The following is a 25,904-nucleotide window of genomic DNA, read 5'->3' as shown; positions in this document are numbered from 1 at the left end:
TGCTACCTAAAGCAATCTACACATTTAATGCAATTCCTATCAAAATACCATCCATTTTTTTCAAAGAAATGGAACAAATAATCCTAAAATTTATATGGAACCAGAAAAGACCTCGAATAGCCAAAGGAATATTGAAAAAGAAAGCCAAAGTTGGTGGCATCACAATTCTGGACTTCAAGCTCTATTACCAAGCTGTCATCATCAAGACAGCATGGTACTGGCACAAAAACAGACACACAGATCAATGGAACAGAACAGAAAGCCCAGAAATAGACCCTCAACTCTATGGTCAACTAATCTTCGACAAAGCAGGAAAGAATGTCCAGTGAAAAAAAGACAGCCTCTTCAATAAATGGTGTTGGGAAAACTGGACAGCCACATGCAGAAAAATGAAATTGGACCATTTCCTTACACCACACACGAAAATAGACTCAAAATGGATGAAGGACCTCAATGTGAGAAAGGAATCCATCAAAATACTTGAGGAGAACACAGGCAGCAACCTCTTCGAGCTCAGCCTAGGAACATCGCCAAAGGCAAGGGAAGCAAGGGCAAAAATGAACTATTGGGATTTCATCAAGATCAAAAGCTTTTGCACAGCCAAAGAAACAGTTAACAAAACCAAAAGACAACTGACAGAATGGGAGAAGATATTTGCAAACAACATATCAGATAAAGGGCTAGTGTCCAAAATCTATAAAGAACTTAGCAAACTCAACACCCAAAGAACAAATAATCCAATCAAGAAATGGGCAGAAGACATGAACAGACATGTCTGTAAAGAAGACATCCAGATGGCCAACAGACACATGAAAAAGTGCTCCATATCACTTGGCATCAGGGAAATACAAATCAAAACCACAATGAGATATCACCTCACACCAGTCAGAATGGCTAAAATGAACAAGTCAGGAAATGACAGATGCTGGCGAGGATGCGGAGAAAGGGGAACCCTCCTACACTGTTGGTGGGAATGCAAGCTGGTGCAACCACTCTGGAAAACAGCATGGAGGTTCCTCAAAAGGTTGAAAATAGAACTACCCTATGACCCAGCAATCGCACTAGTGGGTATTTACCCCAAAGATACAAACGTAGTGATCCAAAGGGGCACGTGCACCCGAATGTTTATAGCAGCAATGTCTACAATAGCCAAACTATGGAAAGAACCTAGATGTCCATCAACAGATGAATGGATAAAGAAGATGTGGTATATATACACAATGGAATACTGTGCAGCCATCAAAAGAAATGAAATCTTGCCATTTGTGACGATGTGGATGGAACTAGAGGGTATCTTGCTTAGTGAAATAAGTCAATCAGAGAAAGACAACTATCATATGATCTCCCTAATATGAGGAAGTGGAGATGCAATATGGGGGGTTAAGGGGGTAGGAGAAGAATAAATGAAACAAGATGGGATTGGGAGGGAGACAAACCATAAGTGACTCTTAATCCCACAAAACAAACTGAGGGTTGCTGGGGGGAGGGGGGTTGGGAGAAAGGGGGTGGGGTTATGGACATTGGGGAGGGTATGTGCTATGGTGAGTGCTGTGAAGTGTGTAAACCTGGCGATTCACAGACCTGTACCTCTGGGGATAAAAATATATTATATGTTTATAAAAAATAAAAATTAAAAAAATAAAAAGTAAATAAAAATAATTTTTTAAAAAGGGGAAAAAAAGAGTCTGACTGAGCCATACTTAAAAATAAAATCTTAAAAAAATTAAGGAAATTTCCCCAAAATAGAAAGGATAGAAGTGGGATTATACGAAGAAAATGAAAAAATGAGGGGCGTCTGGGTGGCTGAGTTATTAAACATCTGCCTTCAGCTCAGGACATGATCTGGGGCTCCAGGGATCAAGCCCCACATTGGGCTCCCTGCTCAGCAGGAAGCCTGCTTCTTCCTCTCCCATACCCTCTGCTTGTGTTCCCTCTCTTGCTGTCTCTGTCAAATAAATAAATAAAATCTTTAAAAAAAAAAAAGAAAATGAGAAAATCAGAGGATTAATTTGGAAGATCAAAAACTCTGCTAAGAAAATGAGAAAATCCTGGGGACAAAATTATCAAAGAAATGCAATAAAAATTCCCAGAACTAAAAACCATGAGCTTCCAGATTGAAAGAACCCCTGAATGGCTAGAACAATTACAGGAAAAATACACACATTATTCTAAAATTTAAGAATACTAAGGAAAAAGATAAAATGCTCAAGTTTTCTGGACAGGTAGAGGTAGTTTTCATACAAAGGTTAGACTCCTGGCAAAGATCATGGACCAACTGCTTCGAAATTCTGGATAAAAATGTTTTCAGAATACACTTCTATACTTGGGTCTAATTATCATTTGGCTATATGGGTAGAATAGATTTCATGCAAGATGATCGCAATGTACTTCCAATGTATGCTTTTTTTTTTTTTTTTAAGATTTTATTCATTTGACAGAGAGAGATCACAAGCAGGCAGAGAGGCAGGCAAAGAGAGAAGGGGAAGCAGGCTCCCTGCCGAGCAGAGAGCCCGACGTGGGGCTCGATCCAAGGACCCTGGGATCATGACCTGAGGCAAAGGCAGAGGCTTAACCCTCTGAGCCACCCAGGCACCCCCCAGTGTATGCTTTATTTAAAAGCTACTGGAAGGGGCGCCTGGGTGGCTCAGTGGGTTAAAGCCTCTGCCTTTGCCTCAGGTCATGATCCCAGGGTCCTTGGATCGAGCCCCGCGTCGGGCTCTCTGCTCGGCGGGGAGCCTGCTTCCCCTCTCTCTCTGCCTGCCTCTCTGCCTGCTTGTGATCTCTGTCTGTCAAATGAATAAATAAAATCTTAAAAAAAAAAAAATAAAATAAAAGCTACTGGAAAATATGACCCATTAAAATATAAAAGTGAATCAGTGGATGACAGAGAACCCAGGAAATAAGAAACCCAGTATGAGAGAATTAAATCAAATTCTCCAAATGCCGGCAGCAGGATAATAGCTGAATGGTGGGCTGAAGAGAGGTCTTCAAGGAAAAAAAAATTGATACATTCTTTGACAGGTTTGATTGTTTGAAAACTTGGAAAGGCTGTTGGAGGATGTGAAAAGAATTACAATGACCATAATGAAGATAGTGCAAATGAAAAACTGAGACAAAAAAATACAAAAAAAGGATTTTAACTATGTCATACTACTTGGTTCTGAAGAATTAATATTTACATATCCATAATAATAGAAACAATTAAGATTGGATTAAATAAAAGTTATGATCCAACTCTATGGGAAGAAGGAAACATGGGTACACCATAAGAGAGAGAAATTTCGTGTGTCACGATAGGAAGTCAGCAGATAATATCTAAAATTGGTGAGTCAGGAATCTATAACAGAAGCATTATTCAGAAACATAGAGTTAAATAATAAGAAATAGCAGAAAAAGTGAAAAGGGGTGTGGTGGACCACAGAGAATGGGGAGGGAAACAGGGAGTGATTTGCATAGAAGGGATGGAAAAAGGGACTGTTTCATTTTAATTAAAACTTTTTCTAGGCCTATTTGATATTTTAAAACCATACACATAACCCTACTTATATCAATGGACAGATCATCCAAACAGAAAATCAACAAGGAAACAGTGGCTTTGAATGACACATTGGACCAGATGAATTTAACAGATATATTTGGAACATTCCATCCTAAAACAGCAGAATACACATTCTTTTCAACTGCACATGGGACAGTCTCCTGAATAGATCACATTTTAGGCCACAAAACAAGTCTCAACAAATTCAAAAAGATCAGTCATACCATGTATCTTTTTTTTTTTAAAGATTTATTTACTTCAGAGAGAGAAAGTATACAAGTGGAAGGGGCTGAGGAAGAGGAAGAGAAAAACCCAAGCCGACTCCACACTGAGTGCAAAGCCTGACACCCCAAGATCATGGACCTGAGCTGAAACTGAAAGTTGGATGTCCAACAAATTTTGCCACCCAGGTGCCCCACCATGTATCTTTTCTGATCACAGTGCTACAAAATTAGAAATCAGCCACAAGAAAAAATCTGGAGAGAGCATAACTACATGGGGATTAAATAACGTGCTACTAAACGATGAATAGGTCAACCCAGAAATCAAAGAGGAAATAAAAAAATACATGGGAACAAATGAAAATACACTGGTCCAAAACCTCTGGGATGTAGCAAAAGCTATTCTAAGGGGGAAGTTTATAAGAATACAGGCCTAATTCAAGAAGCAAGAAAATTTTCAAAAAACCACCTAACTTTATACCTAAAGGAACTAAAAAAAAAGAACAAACAAAACCCCAAACCAGTAGAATGAAGGAAATAATAAAGATTAGAGCAGAAACTAAAAAAAATGGAAACTTTAAAAACCAATAGAACAAATCAATGAAACCAGGACCTGGTTATTTGAAAAGATGAACAAAATTGATAACCCTTTAGCTAGACTCATCAAAAAGGCAGGGGGACTCAAATAAACAAAACCAGAAATGAAAGAGAAGAAAAAACAACTGACACCACAGAAATTCAAAGGACTGTACGAGAATATTATGAGAAATTACATGCCAACAGATTGGACCACCCAGAAGAAATGGACAAATTCCTAGAAACCTATAACCTCCCAAAACTGATTCAGGAAGAAATAGAAAATTTGAACAGACTGATTACCAGAAATGAAATTGAGTCAGAAACAAAAAAAATTTTCAAAGTCCAGGACCAGACGGCTTCACAAGTGAATTTTACCAAACATCTGAAGAAGCGTTAATACCTAGTCTTCTCAAATTATTCCAAAAAATAGAAGAGGCAGGAAAACTTCAAAACTCATTCTATGAGGCAGGCATTACCCCAATGCCAAAATCAGATAAAGAGAACTATAGGCCACTATCTCTGATGAACATAGATGCAACAAACCTCAACAAAATATTAGCAACCAAATCCAACAATACATTTAAATGATCAAGTGGGATTCATTTCAAGGATACAAGGGTATTTCAATATTTGCAAATCAATCAATGTGATACATCACACATCAATGAGATCATTTCAATAAATGGAGAAAAAGCATTTGACAAAGTACAATATCCATTCATGATAAAACCCCTCAAGAAAGTAGGTTTAAGGGGAACATTCCTCAACATAATAAAGGCCATATATGAGAAACCCACAGCTAACATACTTAATGGTGAAAAACTGAGAGCTGTCCTCCTAAGACCAGGAATAAGACGAGGATGTTTTTATTCAACACAGTACTAGAAGTCCTAGCCCTCAATCAGATAAGAAAAAGGAATAAAAAGCATCCAAATTGGTAAGAAAGAAGTAAAATTTTTACTATTTTGTTGATGGCATAATACCATATATAGAAAACGCTAAAGATTCCACCAAAAAAAGACCTACTAGAACTGATAAATGAATTTAGTAAGGTCACAGGATATAAAATCAATATACAGAAGTCTGTTGCATTTCTTTATTATAATTATTTTTATTTTAAGTAGGCTCCACACTGGCCTTGAAACCACAACCCTGAGATCAAGAGCTGAGGTGGGATTAAGAGTCAGCCACTTAACTGATTCAGCCACCCATGTACCCCTGGTTGCATTTCTATACAGTAATAATGAAGCAACAGAAAAAGAAATTAAGAAAGCAATCCCATTTACAATTGCACCAAATATAATAAAATACCTAGGAATAAACTTAACCAAGGAGGTGAAAACCTGTACTTTGAAAACTATAAAACAATGATGAAATTGAAGATAACACAAACAAACGGGAAGATATTCTATGCTCATTGATTGGAAGAACAAATATTGTTAAAATGTCTACACTAACCAAAGCAATCTACAGATTTAATGCAATCCTTACCAAACTACCAACAGCATTCTTCACAGAACTAGAACAAATATTCCTAAAATTTGTATGGAACCACAAAAGACCTTGAAAGAAAAACAAAGCTAGAAGTATCACAATTTCCCAGATTTCAAGCTATACTGCAAAGCCAAAGTAATCAAAACAGTATGGCATTGGCACAAAAACAGACACATAGATCAACAGAACAAAACAGAGAGTCCAGAAACAAACCCACGATTATATGGCTGATTAATTTTTGACAAAGGAGGGCAAAAATATGCAATGGGAAAAAGTTTCTCCAACAAACGGTGTTGAGAAAACAGGACAGCTACATATTAAAAAGTGAATCTGGTCGGGGTGCCTGGGTGGCTCAGTCGGTTAAGCATCTGCCTTCGGCTCAGGTCATGATCCCGGGATCCTGGGATCAAGCCTGGCACCAGGGGGTACATTCAGCGGGGATTCTGTTTCTCCCTACCCCCCTCTTCTCCTCTCCCCCACTAGTGCCCCCCAAAATAAATAAAGAGTGAATCTGGACCACTTTCTTATATCATACACACAAATAAACTCAAAATGGATTAAAGACTTAAATGTGAGACCTGAAACTATAAAAATCCTAGAAGAGAGCATGGGCAGTAATTTCTCATACATCAGCCATAACAACTTCTTTCTAGATGTCTCCTAAGGCAAGCGAAATAAAAGCAAAAATAAATTACTGGAACTACATCAAAATAAAAAACTCTGCACAGTGAAGGAAATAATCAACAAAACTACGAGGCAACCTACTGAATGGAAGATGGTATTTACAACCGACATACCCAGTATGGGGTTAGTATCCAAAATACACAAGGAACTGATACAACTCAACACTCAAAAAACAAACTAATTTAAAAATGGGGCAAAAGACACGAACATTCTCCAGAGTAGACATCCAGATGGCCAACAGACACAGGAAAAGATGCTCAAAATCACCCATTATCAGGGAGACGCAAATCAAAACCACAGTGAGATACCATCTCATAACTGTCGGAATGGCTAAAGAAAAGAAACAAGTGTTGACAAGGATGCGGAGAAAAAGGAACCCTCTTGCCCTGCTGGCGGGAATGCAAACTGGTGCAGCCACTGTGGATGGATCTAGAGAGTATAAGACTAAGTGAAGTCAGTCAGTCAGGGGAAGACAAATACCACATGATTTCACTTATGTGTGGAATTTAAGAAATAAAACAAATAAACAAAGGGGAAAAAAGACAAACCAAAAAAATCATACTCCTCCTATAGAGAACAGAAGGTTACTGTAGGGGAGGTGGCCGGGGGGCACGGGGGACACAGGTGATGAGGATTAACAGGATGCTCATCTTGATGAGCACCAAATAATGTTACAGTTGTGGAAGCACTATGTTGTATGCCCGAAACTAATACAACACTGTTATGTTAACTATACTGGAATTAAAATTAAAAACTTAATTAAAAATAATAAAAAACAAGAAGCTTAAGTAAAACCATATGCATATATCACTTTGATAAATAAAATGGTTGCATCCACCCCACTGGAAGTGCAGAGCAGTTCTGACCCCTCAGACTCCTCTCCCGGCCAAGCACAAGGGATGCCTCACCTTTGCTGAAGTGAAAGTGGATCTCTTCTCCTGCCCTTGGCTTCCTCAGGGACACTGGGGTCTCCGTCTCTGACAAGGGTAGGCCGTAGAACTTGTACTCTACATACACCTGCTTTACATTTTCATCACACATCACTTCGGCCTCTGGGTAGAAGGCCAGGGAGACAATTTCAATACACATCTTCTCCGAACCCTGACAAGGAAAATATTTATTTATCCTATAGGTTAGTGATGCTTCTAGTGTTCCTACTCCATCTAATAAACACATTACTCCCTCAGAGAGCAATCATAGCCATATTCCATCTAACGTAGTCTTTTTTTTTTTTTTTTAATTTGATGGGCAGCAAAACAAAGTTTATTGAGCAATAGCTCAGAGCTCCAGCAGAGGGAGAGGACCCTCGAGGGTTGCCCCCATCTCCCATATCCTTGAGAATCAGTTTACTGGTCAACTGCTACCCAGAGCTTCCTGCGTCCACCAAGTGCTGGCCCCAGAGCAGGCTGCCGGAGCAGCCTGCCCCCTCATGGCAATGCCAGTCCTTCCAGCCCTGTTGCATTTACTGCCACAAACACCATCCTCTCTTTGGACTGTGTCTGGGTCCATTTTATATTAGAGACACCAGGGGAAGGGCAGACATCTCTCGAGTTTCAAGACAGAAGCTGAGGGCAATGTGAAGTCCTCCCTTTCCCCGGTGTGGCAGCAAGTCCTGTCATGACACTAGTAAGGGGTCAATCCAGGATGGCCCCAACCGGCACAGTGCTCCCTTGTCATCTGGGGGTTCTCTCCTGTCCTCTAGGTTGCCCTCACTTCTCAAAGATCTACCCCCACTCCCATCTTCACCTCTCTTAGGAAGCAGGCGGAGCTCCTGGGCCTTCTTCTAGGAAGCCCAGGAGGCAGTATTTCTCAACAGATCTACTTCAGAACAACCTGGGTGACTCTTGAAAGCTACTTGATGCCCTCTCAACAGCCCTCGCACAAACCATCCTAAAATCCCCATCAGGAAAACTATCATGTTTTCCAAAATTTGGGTTTTGACATTTATGGGTCAGTTAGGTGGGTTTCACTAGCATTTTTTATTTTTAAGTGAAAGAATAAGATAGGCTAGGATAGAATGGAATGGAACAGAACAGAAAACAGGAGAGTTCATGGCAAATGATAAAGGTAAGCCCTGTTTCTCAAAGCCTTTTTTTATATATGATTATACTGGGCACATGTAGAAATGTATTTCTTATAGTGACTGACATTTAAATAACATAAGAGCCACTTTTAAATCACATTGCCTAAGGTGGTTCCTGACAATCTGTTTAACTTTTATTTTTTAATTTTTTAATAAGATTTTATTTCTTTATTTGAGATAGAGCATGTGAGCACACAGCAGGGGGCGAGAGGGTAGAGGGGCAGAAGGAGAGGGAGAAGCTGGCGTCTCGCTGAGCAGGGAGCCCAATGTGGAGCTCCATCCCAGGACCCCAAGATCACGACTTGAGCCAAAGCTCAGATGCTTAACCAACTGAGCCACCAAGGTGTTCCCTCTATTTAACTTTTAATATTTATGTATTGTTTATACATAGTAAAATACAAAACCCAAATGTACAGTTTTGACAAATATATGCAAGTGTGTAATCAACTCCCTAATCAAGATACAGAACCATCACACTAGAAAGTTCCCTAATCCCACTGTTGCAATTTTTTTAATTTTAAAAAAGATTTTATTTATTTATTTTAGAGAAAGAGTGTGTGAGTAGGGGGAGAGCAGAGGGAGAAGGAGAAAGAGAACCTTAGGCAGACTCTGCACTTAGCACAGAGCCCGGCATGGGCTCAGTCTCACGACCCTGAGATCATGACCTGAGGGGAAACCAAGAGTTGGATGCTTAACTGACTGAGCCACCCAGGCACCCAAGTAAGCTCGGTTTTCATATTTAGTTTCTCAAATAGCATTCTTGGGTCCACAGGGTTTTTCCAGAAAGAGATCTTATTTAAGAGCCTCTAATTCTGAATAATATTTTAAATGTAATGTCTGAGTGTAGTTCAAAAACTTTCTGACCAGCTGACTGCTTTTCAGGTTCATCTGAGAGGTGGCTTGATTTAGAAACTTTGGCTGGAGATCAGCTCTTTTGCTAAGTATATCTATATCCTGGACACATTAATTAATCTTCTCCTTCATGATCTCAAAGGTGTTATACTCCTATTCCAACATCTCATGGCTCTGATCCATCTTATAAGCATTTCTCAAGATACTAATTATGTAATGGCTGAAGAAAGATATGAGACATAAAAGTTCAGAAGAAAATAGACTTAAGTATTTGCTATCTTAATTGCTTAAGGCTACTGATTTTGAGTGGCTTCTCCCCACTTCAACATACTTTAGTTGTCTAAAAATCCTCAGTACAAGTTCTAACTTTCAAGAAAGAGTTTTTTGACCTCTACAAAAGCAGGAATGATTTCACTTTTCTGAATCCTCACAAACCTTAAGAGTTTCTATCACATAATCTAACCACTTGATTCTAGGTCACACTATACTTATATTGTTTCTAATGAAGTTCATAATCCTCAATCAGATTTCAATCTTTCATTTATCTACTCATTCAACAAATATTTATTGAGCACCTACAAATGTGTCAGGGAGCATCCTAGTGGATCAACAGAGAGAGATTGTTTCCTACCTCACTTATAACCCCACAAGATTCTAATACAATGATTGTTAAATATATCTGTATATATTTAGTTATATATCTCTATCTCTATCTATCTATATATATATAGATATATATATATAGATATAGATATATATTTGTGTGTGTGTATGTATCCCCAGTTAGTTCCACAAGAGGCTGTAATGTTTAATAAATAATTGCAATTTCAGGTTTTATTTTATTTTATTTTTTTTTTTAGATTTATTTTATTTATTTGACAGAGATCACAAGTAGGCAGAGAGGCAGGCAGAGAGAGAGAGAGGGGGAAGCAGGCTTCCCTGAGCAGAGAGCCTGATGCGGGGCTCGATCCCAAGACCCTGAGATCATGACCTGAGCTGAAGGCAGAGGCTTAACCCACTGAGCCACCCAGGCGCCCCTTATTTTATTTTTAAAGAAAGATTTTATTTATTTATTTGTGAGAGAGAGAGAGCACAAGGAGGGGGGCGGGGGCAGAGGGAGCAGAGGCAGAGAAAGAAGTAGACTCAAAGCAGGGAGCCCAACACAGGGCTCGACCCCAGGACCCTGGGATCATGACCTAAGCTGAAGACAGATGCTTCACCCACTGAACCACCCAGGTGCCCCAGCAATTTCAGGTTTTAAAGATTAGGTCAAAAACTTCAGAAACTGAATGATCTTTCTGAGCTTTTCCACAAGTAATCCTTTCCTCTTTTCCAGCCTCTACCTACCAAGGTAAACCTGCTCTCCTTGGGTGGATTGAGGAAATGGGCATCACTCAGGCTAGAGATGAATCATAGCACACAATGAAGGAGGCAGGCAAGGGATCCAAATAAAGGAGAATTATTGAAGCAAGTCCTCATTTATACCAAATCAAGATAGTGATCCTTTCATCAGAGACTGTATCAAGAGACTTCTATTCATTCACAATGTAAATTTAACTAAATAAATTTAATTTCCCATCAGGTTCATTAAAATTGCATCATTGGGGTGCCTGGATGGCTCAGTTGGTTATGTGTCTGCCTTCAGCTCAGGTCATGGTCTCTGGGTCCTGGGATGGAGTCCCATGTTGAGCTCCTTGCTCAGCCGGGAGCCTGCTTCTCCCTCTGTCTGCCTCTCCCCCTGCTTGTGCGCTCTCTCTCTCTGACAAATAAATAAATAAAATCTTTTTAAAAAAATAAATAAATAAAAATGGATTATTTTCACCTATGTGGCTGTTAAGTACAATATCATTATTTACAACCTTGTCTCACACTCAATAATGACCCCGGTGTACTTACTGCCTTAGGAAATTTCAGAGATACCGGTGTCACTATTTCATCACTATCTGTAGTTTGTGCTTCACTGACTTCAGAAGCCTCTTCACAGGATTCTTTATCTACAAGAGAAAAGGCTGCAGTTACAGAACTATTTCCAAGCACCCTATCTGTCCCACTACCTACCTCTTCAATCTACTCTCTGGCCACTGGTTTTGAGTACCTAGATTTTGGCTTCATTTACTGAGAACCAAATCCTCTTTTTCGAAGATTCACTTATTCAGAAGCTTCCCAAACAAGGAGTTCACTTTTGGAAAGAAAGAAAAGAAAAGAAAAGAAAGAAAGAGAAAAAGAGAGAGAGAGAAAAGAAAGAAAGGGAGGGAGGGAGGGAGGGAAGGAGGTGAAGAGAAAAGAAGAAAGGAAAAGAGAAAGAAAGAAAAGGAAGGAAGGGAGAGAGAGAAAGAAAGAAAGAGAGAGAGAAGGAAGAGAAAAGGAGAGAAGGAAGGAAGGAAGGAAGGAACAAAGGAAGAAAGGAAAGAAGGGAGAGAGAAAAAGAAAGGGAGAGAGAGGGAGGAAGGAAGGAAAGGAAAGGAAGGAAGAAAGAATGGAAGAAAGAAAGAGAAAGAAGGAAGAATGGCAGGAAAGAAAATAGAAAGTTGGTCCTTTTGGTAGGGACTGGAGAAAATGTCTAAGTCAAAAAAAAAAGCAGTGTAATCAGGGTATGGCAGATTGTATTTTCCTGACAGGCTCAAACAATACCTACTGTCCCACATGCTCTCTTGTTATGTGACCCTGATATTCCTAATATTTTTTATTAAACATTTGAAATTCCTTTTTGTAAGATGACTTTCATATATTTTGCTAATGTTTCTATAGGGTTGTCTTTTTCTAATTGATTTGTAGGGATTCTGTATATTTTTTGAATTTGAGCCTTTTATTTGTTACATGTGTTGCAAAGATCATTTCCATTCTGTAGCTTGCCTGCTTAATCTTTTGCTAAACAGAAATTCTTACTTTTAAAGTAGTCAACTTTGGGGCACCTGGGTGGCTCAGTCAGGTCATGATCCTGTGTCCTGGGATCAAGCCCCGCCTCCTGCTCCCTGCTCAGCAGGGAACCTGCTTCTCCCTCTCCCTCTGCACCTCCCCCGCCCCCCCCATGCATGCACATTCACACTCTAATAAGATCTTAAAAAAAAAACAAGTCAACTATCAATATTTTCTTTATGACTAGTACATTCTGTTTTTTATTTAAGACATCTTTCCTTATTCTGAATGATGAATAATGATGCTATGAGGATTATGTACAAGTTTTTGGGTGGACACGTTTCCAGCTCTCCTGAATAGACGCTTAAGAGAATTGCTGGATCGTAAACTGTATGTTTAACATTTTTAAGAAACAGCCAAATATTTTTCAAAGTAGTTGTACTGTTTTACATTCCATCAGTAATGTATGAGGATTCAATTTTTTCACATCTTCACTAACACATGGTACAGTCAACCTCTGGAATATATCAATTCTAGATGGTGTGTACTGGTATCTCACTGCTATATTATTTTGCATTTTCCTAATAACTAATGCTGTTGAGCATCTTTTTGTATGTTTATTAGCCATTCAAGAATATTCTTAGTGAGGGGTGCCTGGGTGGCTCAGTCATTAAGCATCTGCCTTCGGCTCAGGTCATGATCCCAGGGTCCTGGGATCGAGTCCCACGTCAGGCTCCCTGCTCACCGGGAAGCCTGCTTCTCCCTCTTTCACTCCCCCTGCTTGTGTTGCCTCTCTCGCTGTCTCTCTCTCTCTGTCAAATAAATAAATAAAATCTTAAAAAAAAAGAATATTCTTAGTGAATGTCGATTCAAATCTATTGATCATTTAATTTATTTTTTATTTATTTAGTTTTTTTTTAAGATTTTATTTATTTATTTGACAGAGATCACAAGTAGGCAGAGAGGCAGGCAGAGAGAGAGAGAGGAGGAAGCAGGCTCCCTGCAGAGCAGAGAGCCCAATGTGGGGCTCGATCCCAGGATACCGGGATCATGACCTGAGCTGAAGGCAGAGGCTTTAACCCACTGAGCCACCCAGGTGCCCCTATCTCTTTAGTTTTTAAAGTAGGCTCCGCACTTAGTGTGGAGTCCATGCAGGGCTTAAACTCACAATCCTGAGATCAAGACCTGAGCTGAGATCAAGAGCCAAAAGCTTAACTGAATGAGCCACCCAGATGCCCCTCTACTGACCATTTTTTTTTTTTAAAGATTTTATTTATTTATTTGTCAGAGAGAGAGAGGGAGAGAGAGCGAGCACAGGCAGACAGAATGGCAGGCAGAGGCAGAGGGAGAAGCCGGCTCCCTGATGAGCAAGGAGCCGGATGTGGGACTTGATCCCAGGACGCTGGGATCATGACCCGAGCCGAAAGCAGCTGCTTAACCAACTGAGCCACCCAGGCGTCCCTCTACTGACCATTTTAAATTTAGTTGTTTTTTTTATTAAGTTGTAAGAATTCCTTACAGAATATGGATACAAGTCCTTGACCATAAATGCGATTTACAAATATTTTCTCCTCATCTGTAGCTGATCTTCTAATTTTCTTAATGGTGTCCTTCGAAGAGCATGCATTTTTTATCTTGCTGAGTCCAATTTATCAATTTTTAATTGTACGGATCATGCTTCTGATGTCATATATCAGTAATTTTTGTTTAATAAGATCAAATAGTTTATTATCCTATGTTTTCTTTTAGATGCTATAGTTTTGGTCTAATATTTAGATTTATGATATATTTTGGTTAATTTTTGTATATGATGTGACGTGGTCTAAGTTGGGTTTGTTTTTTTTTTCCTTCTATGTGGATATCTAATTGTCTTAGTACCACTTATGGAAAGATCAGATGTTAAATTGTCCTGGAACATTTGTGGAAAATCAATTGACCATAAATGTAAACATTTATTTCTTTTTTTTTTTTAAGATTTCATTTATTTATTTGAGAGAGCACATGAGTGGAGAAAGGTCAGGGGGAGAAGCAGACTCCCCGCCGAGCAGGAAGCCTGATGTGGGACCCAATCCCGGACTCCAGGATCACGACCTGAGTCGTGACCAACTGAGCCACCCAGGCGCCCTAAACGTTTATTTCTTGATTCACAATTCTGTTCCACTGGTCTGTAAGTCTATCTTTATGCTAATACCATACTGTCTGAATTACTGTATATTTATAGTAAGTTTTGAAATCAGGTAGTATAAAAATTTCAACTTTCTTCCTTTACAAAGTTGTTTTGGTTATTCTAAATTCTTTGCATTTCTATATAAATCTGGGTGAGAACTGCCATCTTAACAATTATGAGTGGTCCAGTCCATAAACATGGTGCATTTCTCACATTTATTTTAAACTTCTTTAATTTCTCTCAAGAACTTTTGTAGTTTTCTGTATATAGGTCCTGTATTTCTTTTTTAAATTTATTCCTAAATATTTTATTCTTTTGGAATGGTACTTTTTTAAAATTTCATTTTAAGGTGTGCATTGATACCATATGGAAATATAATTGATTTTAGTGTCTTGATTTATATCCTGTAATGTTGTTCACTTGCTTTTAGCTTTTAAAATTTTTTTGTGGATTTCTTATGATTTTTTAAATACAAAATCATGTCAATTGCAAATAAAGGCAGCAGTACTTCTTTCTTTCCTATTGGTATGACTTTACTTTGTTTTTCTTGCCTTATTACAATGATTGAAATCTCTACTACAATGTTCAGACATGGTAGTGAAAGCAGACATACTTTCTTTGTTCTCAATGTTAAGGGAAAAAAGCATTCAGTCTTTTACCACACGATAAGATGTTAGCTACAGGTTTTATTATTCTTTATTAGTTTGAAGCAATTCTCTTCTACCTAGTTTGGTGAGAGTTCTTATCAAGAATGGGAGATGGGGGGCCCCTGGGTGGTTCAGTCAGTTGAACGACCAACTCTTGGTTCCAGCTATGGTCATGATTTCAGGGTCGTGGGATTGATCCTGCATTGGGCTCTGACCTCAATGTAGAAATCTGCTAGAGATTCTCTTTCTTCCTCGCCTTCTGCCCCTCCCCCTGCTCACACTCTTTCTCTCTCTAAATAAGCAAATAAGGGGTGCCTAGGTGGCTCAGTTGTTAAGTGTCTGCCTTTGGCTCAGGTCATGATCCCAGGGTTCTGGGATTGAGCCCCACACTGGGCTCCCTGCTCGGCGGAAGCCTGCTTTTCCCTCTCCTGCTCCCCCAGCTTGTGTTCCCTCTCTCACTGTCTCTTTCTGTCAAATAAATAAATAAAATCTTAATAAATAAATAAATAATTTAAAAATCTTCAACAACAAATAAGAATGGGAGTTGGATTTTGTGATAGGCTTTTTTCTCTATTGAGATCATATTGATTTTATTCTATTAATACAGTGTATTAAATCAATTTTCTCCTGTTAAACTAAATTTGCATTCCAGGAATAAATCTCAGTTGATTATGGTGAGCAAACCTTTTAATATTTTTATATTTTTTTGGATTGGTTTGCTAATATTTCATTTAGGATACTGAATCTATGTTCATATTGAATAGTGGCCTACGGTTGTCTTTTCTTTTTATGTTTTAGGCTTGCTTTGGTATTAAGACAATACCACTTTATAACCAAATCGGTTAGAAAGTTTCCCTTGCTCTACTATTCTCAGAAAGAGACTATGAAGGATCAGCATTTTTTCTTCCTTAAATATTGATAGACTTCATCAGTGAAGTCATCTGGAACTGAACTTTTTTATTTGGGAAGATTTATGACTAATTCTTGTCTGTACTTTTCATATGTCAACACTGATCTTCTATTTCTTCTTGAGTCAGTTCTAGTAATTTGTATCTTTCTAGGAATTTGTCTTTTCTATCTAAGTTGCATAAAGTTGTTCATAATATCATTTTATAATCCATTTATAGTAGAGTCTATAGTGGCTTCACATTGATTCCAGATTTTGCTCATTTGTGTCTTTGCTCTTTTTTTTTCTTGACCAGCAGTATCAATTAATTGCTTCTCAGCTCAAAATAAAAACTACATCACCTTCTCTGCAATGATAGAGTTGGACCCTATAAATTTTTCTTCTTTGCCAGCTGGCACCATGTTACGTTTTGTCAGTAGACACCACAAAACAATCACTGGAGGAGGAAAATGTTTCTCTTCCTGGTTCCAGTACACAGGCAGACTCCTGCAGAAGAGGACTTTGCTCCTACAACAGGCTTCTGTAACTTAGGGCCTTCTCCAGCAGCTCACAGTTTCCTGCAGAACACATTCCTAGTAGCACATGGTTTCTGCAACAACCAGTTCTAGCAGTTTCCAGGGGCCTGCAGTACATGGGACCTCCCTGTGGGCAGTTCTCCTGGTATACCCTTCCCTTCCCCATGATCCTCCGGCCAAAGTAGCTTTGCAGTGAAATGCCACTGGCATGGAACCTCTTTGAGAATGGTTTACTTGCAGTGTTCCAGAGGTCAACTTCACAGTTTCTTGGGAGTTCTGATGTACAGGCAGAGCACATTTCTGTGCCATTCAATAAAATATGACTTCACTCCCTCCAGTGAAGTCTGGATTTCAGCTCTGAAAGGAGTTGTCTCCCAGACATCTCTCTTCTTTAGGTATTCTGTCTCAGCTCTGGGGATTAATGGATGCTCTTTAAATCTGCTCTTCTTGTATTTTTTAGAGTTCTTTTTACTTCTTATTAGTCAATCATCACCCACCGCCGCCCAGTTCAATCTCCTGTTATAGTCAATAACTCTTTAAACTTCTATTCAAATTACTAAGCAATTTCTTGATGGATCTTAATTAGCATAGTTATTCTAGATAAAAGCTTATGAAATTTTTGTTGTTGTTTTCCTTTCTTTTTAAGGCTTATCAAATTTGTTGATCTTTTCAAACAAAGTTGGCTTCATTGATTTTCTCTATTCCTTTCTGTTTCATTGATTTCTCCTCTTATCTTTATTATTTCTTTCTTTGGGTTTGATTTTTCTTGCAGAGGTTGTCACTGCAGAATATCACCTTATAGTAAACTGTGGCAAGAAGCTCTCTTCAGTTTTGGTCATCAACTGGAGGCTGGCATACCTGTTCTTTTATTATTATTATTATTATCATTAACATATAATGTATAATTTGTTTCAGGGATACAAGTCTGTGAATCATCAGTCTTACACAATACACAGCACTCACCACAACACATACCCTCCCCAGTGTCCATCCCCCAGCAATCCCATCCCTCCCACCCACCTCCACACAAACAACCCCCAGTTTGTTTCCTGAGACTAAGAGTCTCTTATGGTTTATCTCCCTCTCTGGTTTCTTCTTTTTTCATTTTTTCCTCTTTTCTCCTATGATTCTCTGCCTTGCTTCTCAAATTCCACATGTCAGTGAGATCATATGATAATCATCTTTCTCTGATTGACTTATTACACCTAGCATAATACCCTCTAGTTCTATCCATGTCATTGCAAATGGTTAGATTTCATTTTTGATGGCTGCATAATATTAATATCTATTTATCTATCTATCTATCTATCTATCTATATATACCATATCTTCTTTATTCATTCATCTGTTGATGGACACCTGGGCTCTTTCCATATTTTAAGCCCCACAAGCTCATATTTTTGCTTTATACAGTCATTTAAACTAACCCATATTCTTGGCTTTTCATTCCTTGTTGCATCTTTGTGTTTCTTCCTGGGATAACTTTCCTTCAGCCTAAAGAAGAACCTTAAAATGTAGCTTGGAAGCAAACTCTCCCTGTTAGTTTGTTGTTAAATGTCTATTCTGTTTTCATTCTGGAAGAATATTTTTGTCATGTAAAGAATTCTTTGTTGGCAGTTAATTACTTTCTTTTGGCATACTGAAGGCATTTTGCCATTGATTTATGGCCATAGTTGCAACTATTGACAAGTCGGTTATCCATCTTACCAACGGACCCATGGCTATCTTTTTCTTTTATTTATTTTTTATTTAAAAAAAATTTTTTTTAAGTAGGCTCCACACCCAGCAAGGAGGTGGAGCCCAACACAGGGCTTGAACTCATGACCCTGAGATCAAGACCTGAGCTAAGATCAAGAGTTGGACAGTGGAATGCCTTGGTGGCTCAGTTGGTTAAGTGGTTGCCTTCAGCTCAGGTCATGATCCCAGTGTCCTGGGATTGAGTCCCACATCAGGCTCCCTGCTTGGCAGGGAGCCTGTTTCTCCCTCTGCCTGCTGCTCCTCCTGCTTGTACTCTCATGTGTTCTCTCTCTAGCAAATAAATGAATAAAATCTTTTTAAAAAGGAGATAGAGTTCAACACTTAACTGACTGAGCCACCCAAGTGCCCCTCTTGTTTTCTTTTAGATGGATGCTTTTAACATTTTCTACTTGATTTTATTTTCTGCATTTTGACTCTGATATGTTTAGATCTGAATTTTTTTAATTTAAATTTCAGTATTTTTAACTAATCCCTACACTCAACATGGGGCTTGAACCCATAACTCAGGTCAAGAATGACATGCTCCACCAACTGAGCCAGCCAGGCTCCCCATATCTGTATTTTTTTTTAACTTATCCTACTTTCATTGAATTTCATTTCACTGAACCTTAATATCTTCTATTAGTTCTCGAAAAATCTAAATCATTATTACTTTAAATATTGCCTCTGCCCCCTTCTTTCTCTTCTACATTTAATTAAATATAGTTTAGACCTCTTCATTTTACCCTTTATGCTGTCTTCTCCTCTTTTGTATTTTCCACCTTGTTGTCTCTCCTTGCTTTATTCAGAATATTTTTAACAATTCTCACTTCAGTTGTATCTAATCTGTTTCTGACACATCTATTCCTCTGATAAATTTCTGTATTGAACAGTTCTATAATTTTTTTAAAAGATTTTATTTATTTATTTGACAGACATAGATCACAAGCAGGCAGAGGCAGGCAGAGAGAGGGGGGAAACAGGCTCCCCGCTGAGCAGAGAGCCCGATGCGGGGCTCGATCCCAGGACGCTGGGATCATGACCTGAGCTGAAGGCAGAGGCTTTAACCCACTGAGCCACCCAGGCGGCCCTATAATTTCTTTTTTTAAAAGAATTTATTTATTTATTTGACAGAGAGAGTGAATGTGAGCCAGGGGGAGAGGCAGATGGAGAGGGAGAAGTGGAATTCCCACTCAGCAGGAGCCCAACGTGGGGCCTGATTCAGGAACCCTGTGATCATGACCTGAGCTGAAGGCAGCTGCCCAACCTACTGAGCCACCCAGGCTTCCCAGTTCTATAATTTCTACTGATACACTTACAATTTTGCAACGTATTTTTGTAAAGTCTTTGTGATTCGGGCAAAAACGACTATAAATGAATGCCAAAATTATCAAGTGAAATTTGATGAGGAAAATGATATTTATATAGTCTCAAAATATCTTCTCATAGATTACTTAATAATTACAGAGGTAAAAATGATAACTTTTAAAAAAATCTGGCAGATGCTTTCTTCACCAAGTGATAAAAGTTAACATCACCAATAATGGGACAAACTGACACCATGTACCTCCTAATGTGATAGAATGAGGAGGACACAATATCACTTTTGTGGTATTCCTGTAAAAAAAATTTATAACCTGAATTTAATTACAAAGAAACATCAGAGAAATCCAAACAATAGAGAAACATCAGAGAAATCCAATTGAGGAACATTCTACACAACAGCTCACCTATACTCTTCAAAAATGTCATTTGTCAGGAAAGATGAAGATGAGGAACTGTTCTAGATTAAAGGAAACTGAAGAGACATAACCAAATGCAATGTATGATCCTGGGTTAGATAAGGGGGAAAAAGACTGCTAATAATGGACATCATTGGTACAACCAGCAAATTCTGAGAATGGACTGGACATCAGGTACTATGTATCTATGATAAGTTTGCAAACTTGATAACTTGAATGTGGTCATATAATTTCCTTTTTCTTGCTGAAATATAGCAGTAATGGGAGGTGAGATGTACAACTTATTCTCCAATGCTTAAAAGATAAAGCGGAAAGTGGGAAAAATGCTAGAAGTTGGTGAATTTGTGTGAATTTGTATGTATATGAATTTTTCTGTCCTAGTCATGCAGCTCTTACATAAGTTTGAAATTCTTTAAAGACAAAGTTTTTTTAAAAACTTATGATCTCAATTTTTTTCATAGCTCCAGTTCTTTGTTGACATTTTAAAGTTCAGCTTTTATCTCCATGAAGCTAGCAAGCACTGTCTGATAATTCTGGTATCTGGAGTCCTGGTGGGCACTGGGTCAGCCCTTGTCTCTAGCCCTGCAAGTGCCCAGAGCACAGTGCTACCTCTCAGAACATAAGAGACTCAGCCTGGTGCTGACTTCTGAGTCCTAGACCAAAGTGGGCAATTCTGCCCAGAGTAGACATCTTCCTATGCTGTGCAGATACCAGATTCAGACTACATCCTCTTTCTCCACCCCAAAAGTCCACCAAAAGCACGATTCTGTCTCTCTACTACTTCTTTGAGACTGGAAATGTCTCAGAGCTGAAGCAGTACCAGCTCACTTCTCTGAGCTTCAGTCATCTCCCTGATTGAGCTAGGTAATTCTTCCCTCTCTTATGGACTATTTAATGCTTTTAAGAAATGTTAAGATCTTTAAAAAATATATTAACTTCACCTTTTTGGTTGTCATCAATGCAGGAGTTGGTCTGAATTATGTAGTTTCCCCTTACTATAACCTGAAACCATGTCTACTTTCACTGTAACACAAAAAAGCTTTGCCTTAATTAAAAAAATTTGGATCAACATCACAAGCCAACCACACTCTTTTTCCTATTTCTTTGTAACTATAACACACAAGAAATACTTGCTAGGTAACTAAACTGGCAAGCTAACTAACTTGAAATACACAGAAAGCTACTTTAAGAACTCCAGACTTGGTTGGCCTAACCCGCACACTTGTAATGTAAAACTAAGCCTAGGATCTTCAGTACTCATTTTCCATGAAAAGTTTATCAATGCAAGATGAAAATAATAACTGGCTTGAGAAAATAATCTAATGATTAAACAGGAAATTAGATTTTAAAAAGACAATACCATTTATAGGATTTAGGGCTTCTTTCTGCAGCACTGCTGAGTGGGATGATGTCATTTCCTCTTCCTTTTGCTGATTTTTTAAACCATCATCTCTGGAGCCCTTAAGCCCTGAGAACTTCCATTCAGTGTAGTTCACCTGCTTCAGAATAAAGACAACAAATATAATTACAGTTGGCCCTTGAACAACATGGAGGTTAAGGGCACCAAAAATCTGTATATAACTTCTGGCCCCCATTCTAAACTGAACTACTGATAACTGAGTATTGACCAGAAACCTTACCAGTTGATTAATGCATTCTGTATGTTATATGTATTATATACTATATTCTTACAATAAAGGAAGATAGAGAAAAATGTTATTAAGAAAATCATAAGGATTATCAGGAATAGCCAAACTATGGAAAGAGCCCAAATGCCCATTGACTGATGAATGGATAAAGAAGATGTGGTTTATATATACAATGGAGTATCACTCAGCCATTAAAAGAACTAAATCTTGCCATTTGCCACAATGTAGATGGAGCTGGAGTGTATTATATTAAGTGAAGTCTGTCAGTTAGAGAAAGACAAATACCATATGATTTCACTCATATGTGGAATTTAAGAAACAAAAAGATGAACGTATGGGAAGGGAAAGAAAGAGAGGGAAGGACACCACAAGAGACTCTTAACAATAGAGAACAAACAAAAGAGAAACAATAAGGGTTGATGGAGAGAGGAAGATGGGTGATGGGTATTAAGAAGTCCACTTGTGGCAATGAGTACTGGGTGTTACATGTAAGTGATAAATCACTAAATTCTACTCCTGAAACCAAAATTACATGTATGCTAACTAACTAGAATTTAAATAAAAATTTGGGAAAAAAAAAAAGAGTAGAGCTCCAGAGGTGTCCAGAGGAATGCTAGTGTTTGCTGCGGCAACCTTATCAGCCCACCCAGATGGCAATGAAAGCAGCCAAGAGGGGGAACATTCGACTTCCACCTGAAGTAAACTGGGTTTTATACATAAGAAATTCACCATACAAAATCACAGCTGAAGAAATATATGACATATTTGGGACATATGGTCCTATTCATCAAACCCAAGTGGGAAACACACCCAAAACTAGAGGAACAGCTTACGTGGTCTATGGAGGTATGTTTGATGCCAAGAATGTATGTAATAACCTTTCAGGATTCAATGTTTATAACAGATACCTGGTGGTTTTGTACTATAATGCCAACAGGGCATTTCAGAAGATGGACACAAAAAGGAAGGAAGAGCAGCTGAAGATTCTCAAGGAGAAATATGGCATCAACACAGATCAACCAAAATAAACATTTTCTGCATTTTCATTTTAGACTAAATGACCATCTTCACCCTTTTCCTATTTTTAATTAAAGCTGAATGTTGTAATTTCTTATTTGAGATTCAAAAGAACCTTCTTGAAACTTTGATATGTATTAGAATATGTTATGGGAATAAACTTGTAACTTATAAAAAAAATTAGGAAAAAAGTTATAAGGAAGTGAAATACATTCATAATACTGTATTTATGGAAAAAAACCCTCATGTATAAGTGGATCTACGTAGCTCAAATCCATGTTGTTCAAGGGTCAACTGTATATATATATATAGTATAATTATAATCATTTCATAAAATAATTATATATAAATGTAATTATGCAACCGATACAGTATACATTATAATATATAATCATTTTATTTAATCATAAAATACATATTTACAATCTCATATACTTTTAGGTGTTACATAGTAACTTTACTCCAGTTTCCTATGAAGAAAAGATAGTATCAAGCATATAGTAGTTGTTCAATAACTACTTGTTCTTTTTTTTTTTTTTTTTTTAAAGATTTTATTTTTTTATTTGACAGAGAGAGATCACAGTAGACAGAGAAGCAGGCAGAGAGAGAGAGAGGGAAGCAGGCTCCCTGCTGAGCAGAGAGCCCGATGCGGGACTCGATCCCAGGACCCCGAGATCATGACCTGAGCCGAAGGCAGCGGCCTAACCCACTGAGCCACCCAGGCGCCCCAATAACTACTTGTTCTTTAACTTACTTTGACTATAGTTGAGGTAGACTGGTAAAATTCTCAGTATAAATTGCAGAGTCCATAAGCTGTTAAACTAAATTACACTGAAATGAATAGTTCAGAATTTAATTAAGCTATTTGTGTTTGAGGAAACATATGCTGGCCACAAAAAAACCATGATTACCGCTTATTTTGGGTGTCTGCTTCTACCTGAGAATAATATATCTGGGGACCCTAAAACCCATATTTTAATTCTGTAGAGTTTCTAAGGCCTTACTTGTAGTGTATTTCCGGTTAAGATGTTACGACTAAGATATTCCATTCTGTTCTTCCCTTGGACGCCTGTTCTTTTGCCATGTTTTCTTCTCGAGTAGCTTGCAACCTGGTGTTCCCTTTCCTTTCTTTCTCCTACCTGTGGAGGTTTTCGCTTAGCTTGATACTGGCCAGCTTCAATGGGAATTTCAGCAAATGCCATCTGGTCCTAAATAGAAGGATCACAGACAGCCTTACAAGATGAGAGTTTAACAGCCTAGCATGAGACTTCACGTCTCTCCTGCCACAGAGCTGAGAGATGCCATCTCTCTCTCCTCCCAACAATAAAACCCAGGGTTTTGCTTCCTCGGTAGGCTCACGGCACTATGAGGGATGCAGAATAAGTTTGCCAAACATGTGACATTACACAGAAGGCATTTCTTTACTACAATTTTAATACTGCTTTCCTCAAAAATGCTCCACAGGACTGGTGGAGATCTGCTACCTGGGGAGAAAATGAAGACTTTTCCTCTTCAGATGAGATCTCTACACTGTTCTTGGTGTCCTTCTCCTCAGGCTGAGCTTCTGGTTTCAGGAAGCTCTCTGGCGGTAGGTAGAAAGACTTCCAATCCAGTTGTGCCTCAACAAATCCATTGGGGTTCCCCGCAGGGTCAGTGAGGTTAAAATCACCTGAGACATACACAGACATTAATAAGATCTGATCACATGAAGCAGGCAAGGATTTACCAGCACATTATCTATTCCCCAATTTTGAATTTTACCATATTTTGTTTGTCATTAATATCTATTACATAAGCATGATGATAATACACTCAGAAGTAACATAAAATAGCAGTGAATATTAATATTCACTTAGAATATTTGTAGGGGAAGATGGGTAGCTCCAGGTTTCAGGAAGTGATAGTCAAAAGACATATGGAAAGGTATATCTTGCTTGTCATCAGTCACCCAGCCAATAAACATGTCTGCATTATTATTACTGTTACCTAATGCTTGCTAAGTCTTAGGTAGACCAAAGAAACCATTATCTACACTTAAGTAGTCCCTATTTCTAAAATAACAAAAGCCAAGAAAATTTCAGCAAAACAGCTTTTTCTAAATGCTAGGCTTCTGATTTGTAATACTGATCAATTTAACAGATTGTCCATACTGCCTCATCTTTTTGGTAAAGAATGAGTTGTGAGCAAAGGTGTTGGGTTTTTTTGTTTTGTTTTTTAGTTCTATGGTATTGAAAGGAGGGAGGCCTCCTCACACACTTTCTGGAACATCCAGAAGCTTGTTAAACATAGTTGGTACTGGCTATACCCATCCATACTTGGTAATGAGAGCACTGATACCCCTGCCTCACCCTCCCAATACTGGAACCAGAGTCGACCCTTCCTAAGTTCATGTCAGCTCCATATTGGTGGAAAAAAGGTTCAAGAAATTTTTCATGATGTGGCATGAAAGTCTAACTTGTGCTTAAAAGAAGCAAGAAAATTACGGGAGAGTATTAAGGACATAGCTTAGAGTATCTCATCATGGGCTAAGAAATAACAGGCCTTAAGTAAACACAAATACTAGGAACCACTAGAGTCAGAAAAGGTTTTTTCAGAGATGGATGTGTGGACTTTAGGCTGGTGGCTCTACCCACTTAAGAATCTTGCTTTTGCTGCTAAAACAAACAAACAAACAAAAAACAGAAGCAGCCAATGTTTCTATAGGATTAGTGAGGCACCAGTCTTCTGCTCTGTTGCTCTTGACCATATTCTAAAGTCCTCTCTCAGCAGGTTTTTTAAGAGACTGTTGCAAGCAAGTAATCAAAGAAAAGTAAGATAGGAAGACAACACTGGGCAGAGAAAAGAGAGATGTAATAATCTTGAACTCCCACCTTTAATGGATTTGTTTTGTGCAAGTGGAAGCAAGGGCACTTGGGCCCGGCCAAGGTATGAGCCAGGCTCTGAGTCTTCATCATCAAAAACGTACACAGATAGGGCCTCCCGCCTCAGATACTTATCCAGGTCAGAGGTCACAAGCACTGGGAATCGAGCTTGGTCTCTGAAGTAGGGATTGTTACTAGCTGGAATGATGGCAGTGTCATGGTCAGAAAAAGTGAAGAAGCGGTACATGACGTATGGACTGGGCTGGGTTCCCAGCCGCCGACTCCGGAGGCCGTAGCATCTGATGATTTCCACCCGCAACTCATTCTGATGCTTCCAAGTCTCCAATCTGGACTG

General features: G+C 38.6%; 2 protein-coding genes across 4 annotated transcripts in view; one reads left to right on the top strand and one right to left on the bottom strand.

The window, feature by feature from the left end:
* Window positions 1-25,904, bottom strand: part of RPGRIP1 (RPGR interacting protein 1) — an 88,297-nt gene that overhangs the window by 9,537 nt on the left and 52,856 nt on the right. Inside the window, exons 17-22 of one of the 3 annotated variants that reach the window (XM_032857017.1) lie at window positions 25,559-25,901; window positions 24,173-24,357; window positions 23,693-23,896; window positions 21,383-21,521; window positions 11,348-11,445; window positions 7,425-7,617 (exon numbers count right to left, since the gene is read on the bottom strand). In XM_032857017.1, coding sequence (XP_032712908.1) covers window positions 7,425-7,617; window positions 11,348-11,445; window positions 21,383-21,521; window positions 23,693-23,896; window positions 24,173-24,357; window positions 25,559-25,901 — 1,162 coding nt within the window. The remainder of the gene's footprint in view (window positions 1-7,424; window positions 7,618-11,347; window positions 11,446-21,382; window positions 21,522-23,692; window positions 23,897-24,172; window positions 24,358-25,558; window positions 25,902-25,904) is intronic. The other 2 variants (XM_032857015.1, XM_032857016.1) reach the window with 2 other exon arrangements.
* On the top strand, window positions 22,322-22,723 carry LOC116867346 (splicing factor 3B subunit 6-like). Its single transcript, XM_032857018.1, has one exon. The coding sequence runs from the start codon at window positions 22,322-22,324 to the stop codon at window positions 22,697-22,699; it is 378 nt and encodes a 125-aa protein (XP_032712909.1). The 3' UTR covers window positions 22,700-22,723.

The sequence above is a fragment of the Lontra canadensis genome, unplaced genomic scaffold, assembly GCF_010015895.1.
Source record: "Lontra canadensis isolate GAN:19392208 unplaced genomic scaffold, GSC_riverotter_1.0 scaffold12, whole genome shotgun sequence".
In the NCBI taxonomy this organism is placed as follows: domain Eukaryota; kingdom Metazoa; phylum Chordata; class Mammalia; order Carnivora; family Mustelidae; genus Lontra; species Lontra canadensis.
Note: the sequence above shows the minus strand (reverse complement) of the source record. Positions and strands in the feature narration are given on the sequence as shown.

Excerpts from the sequence above, each read along its gene's own strand:
- LOC116867346 (XM_032857018.1), top strand. The coding sequence starts at position 22,322 with ATGGCAATGAAAGCAGCCAAGAGGGGGAACATTCGACTTCCACCTGAA.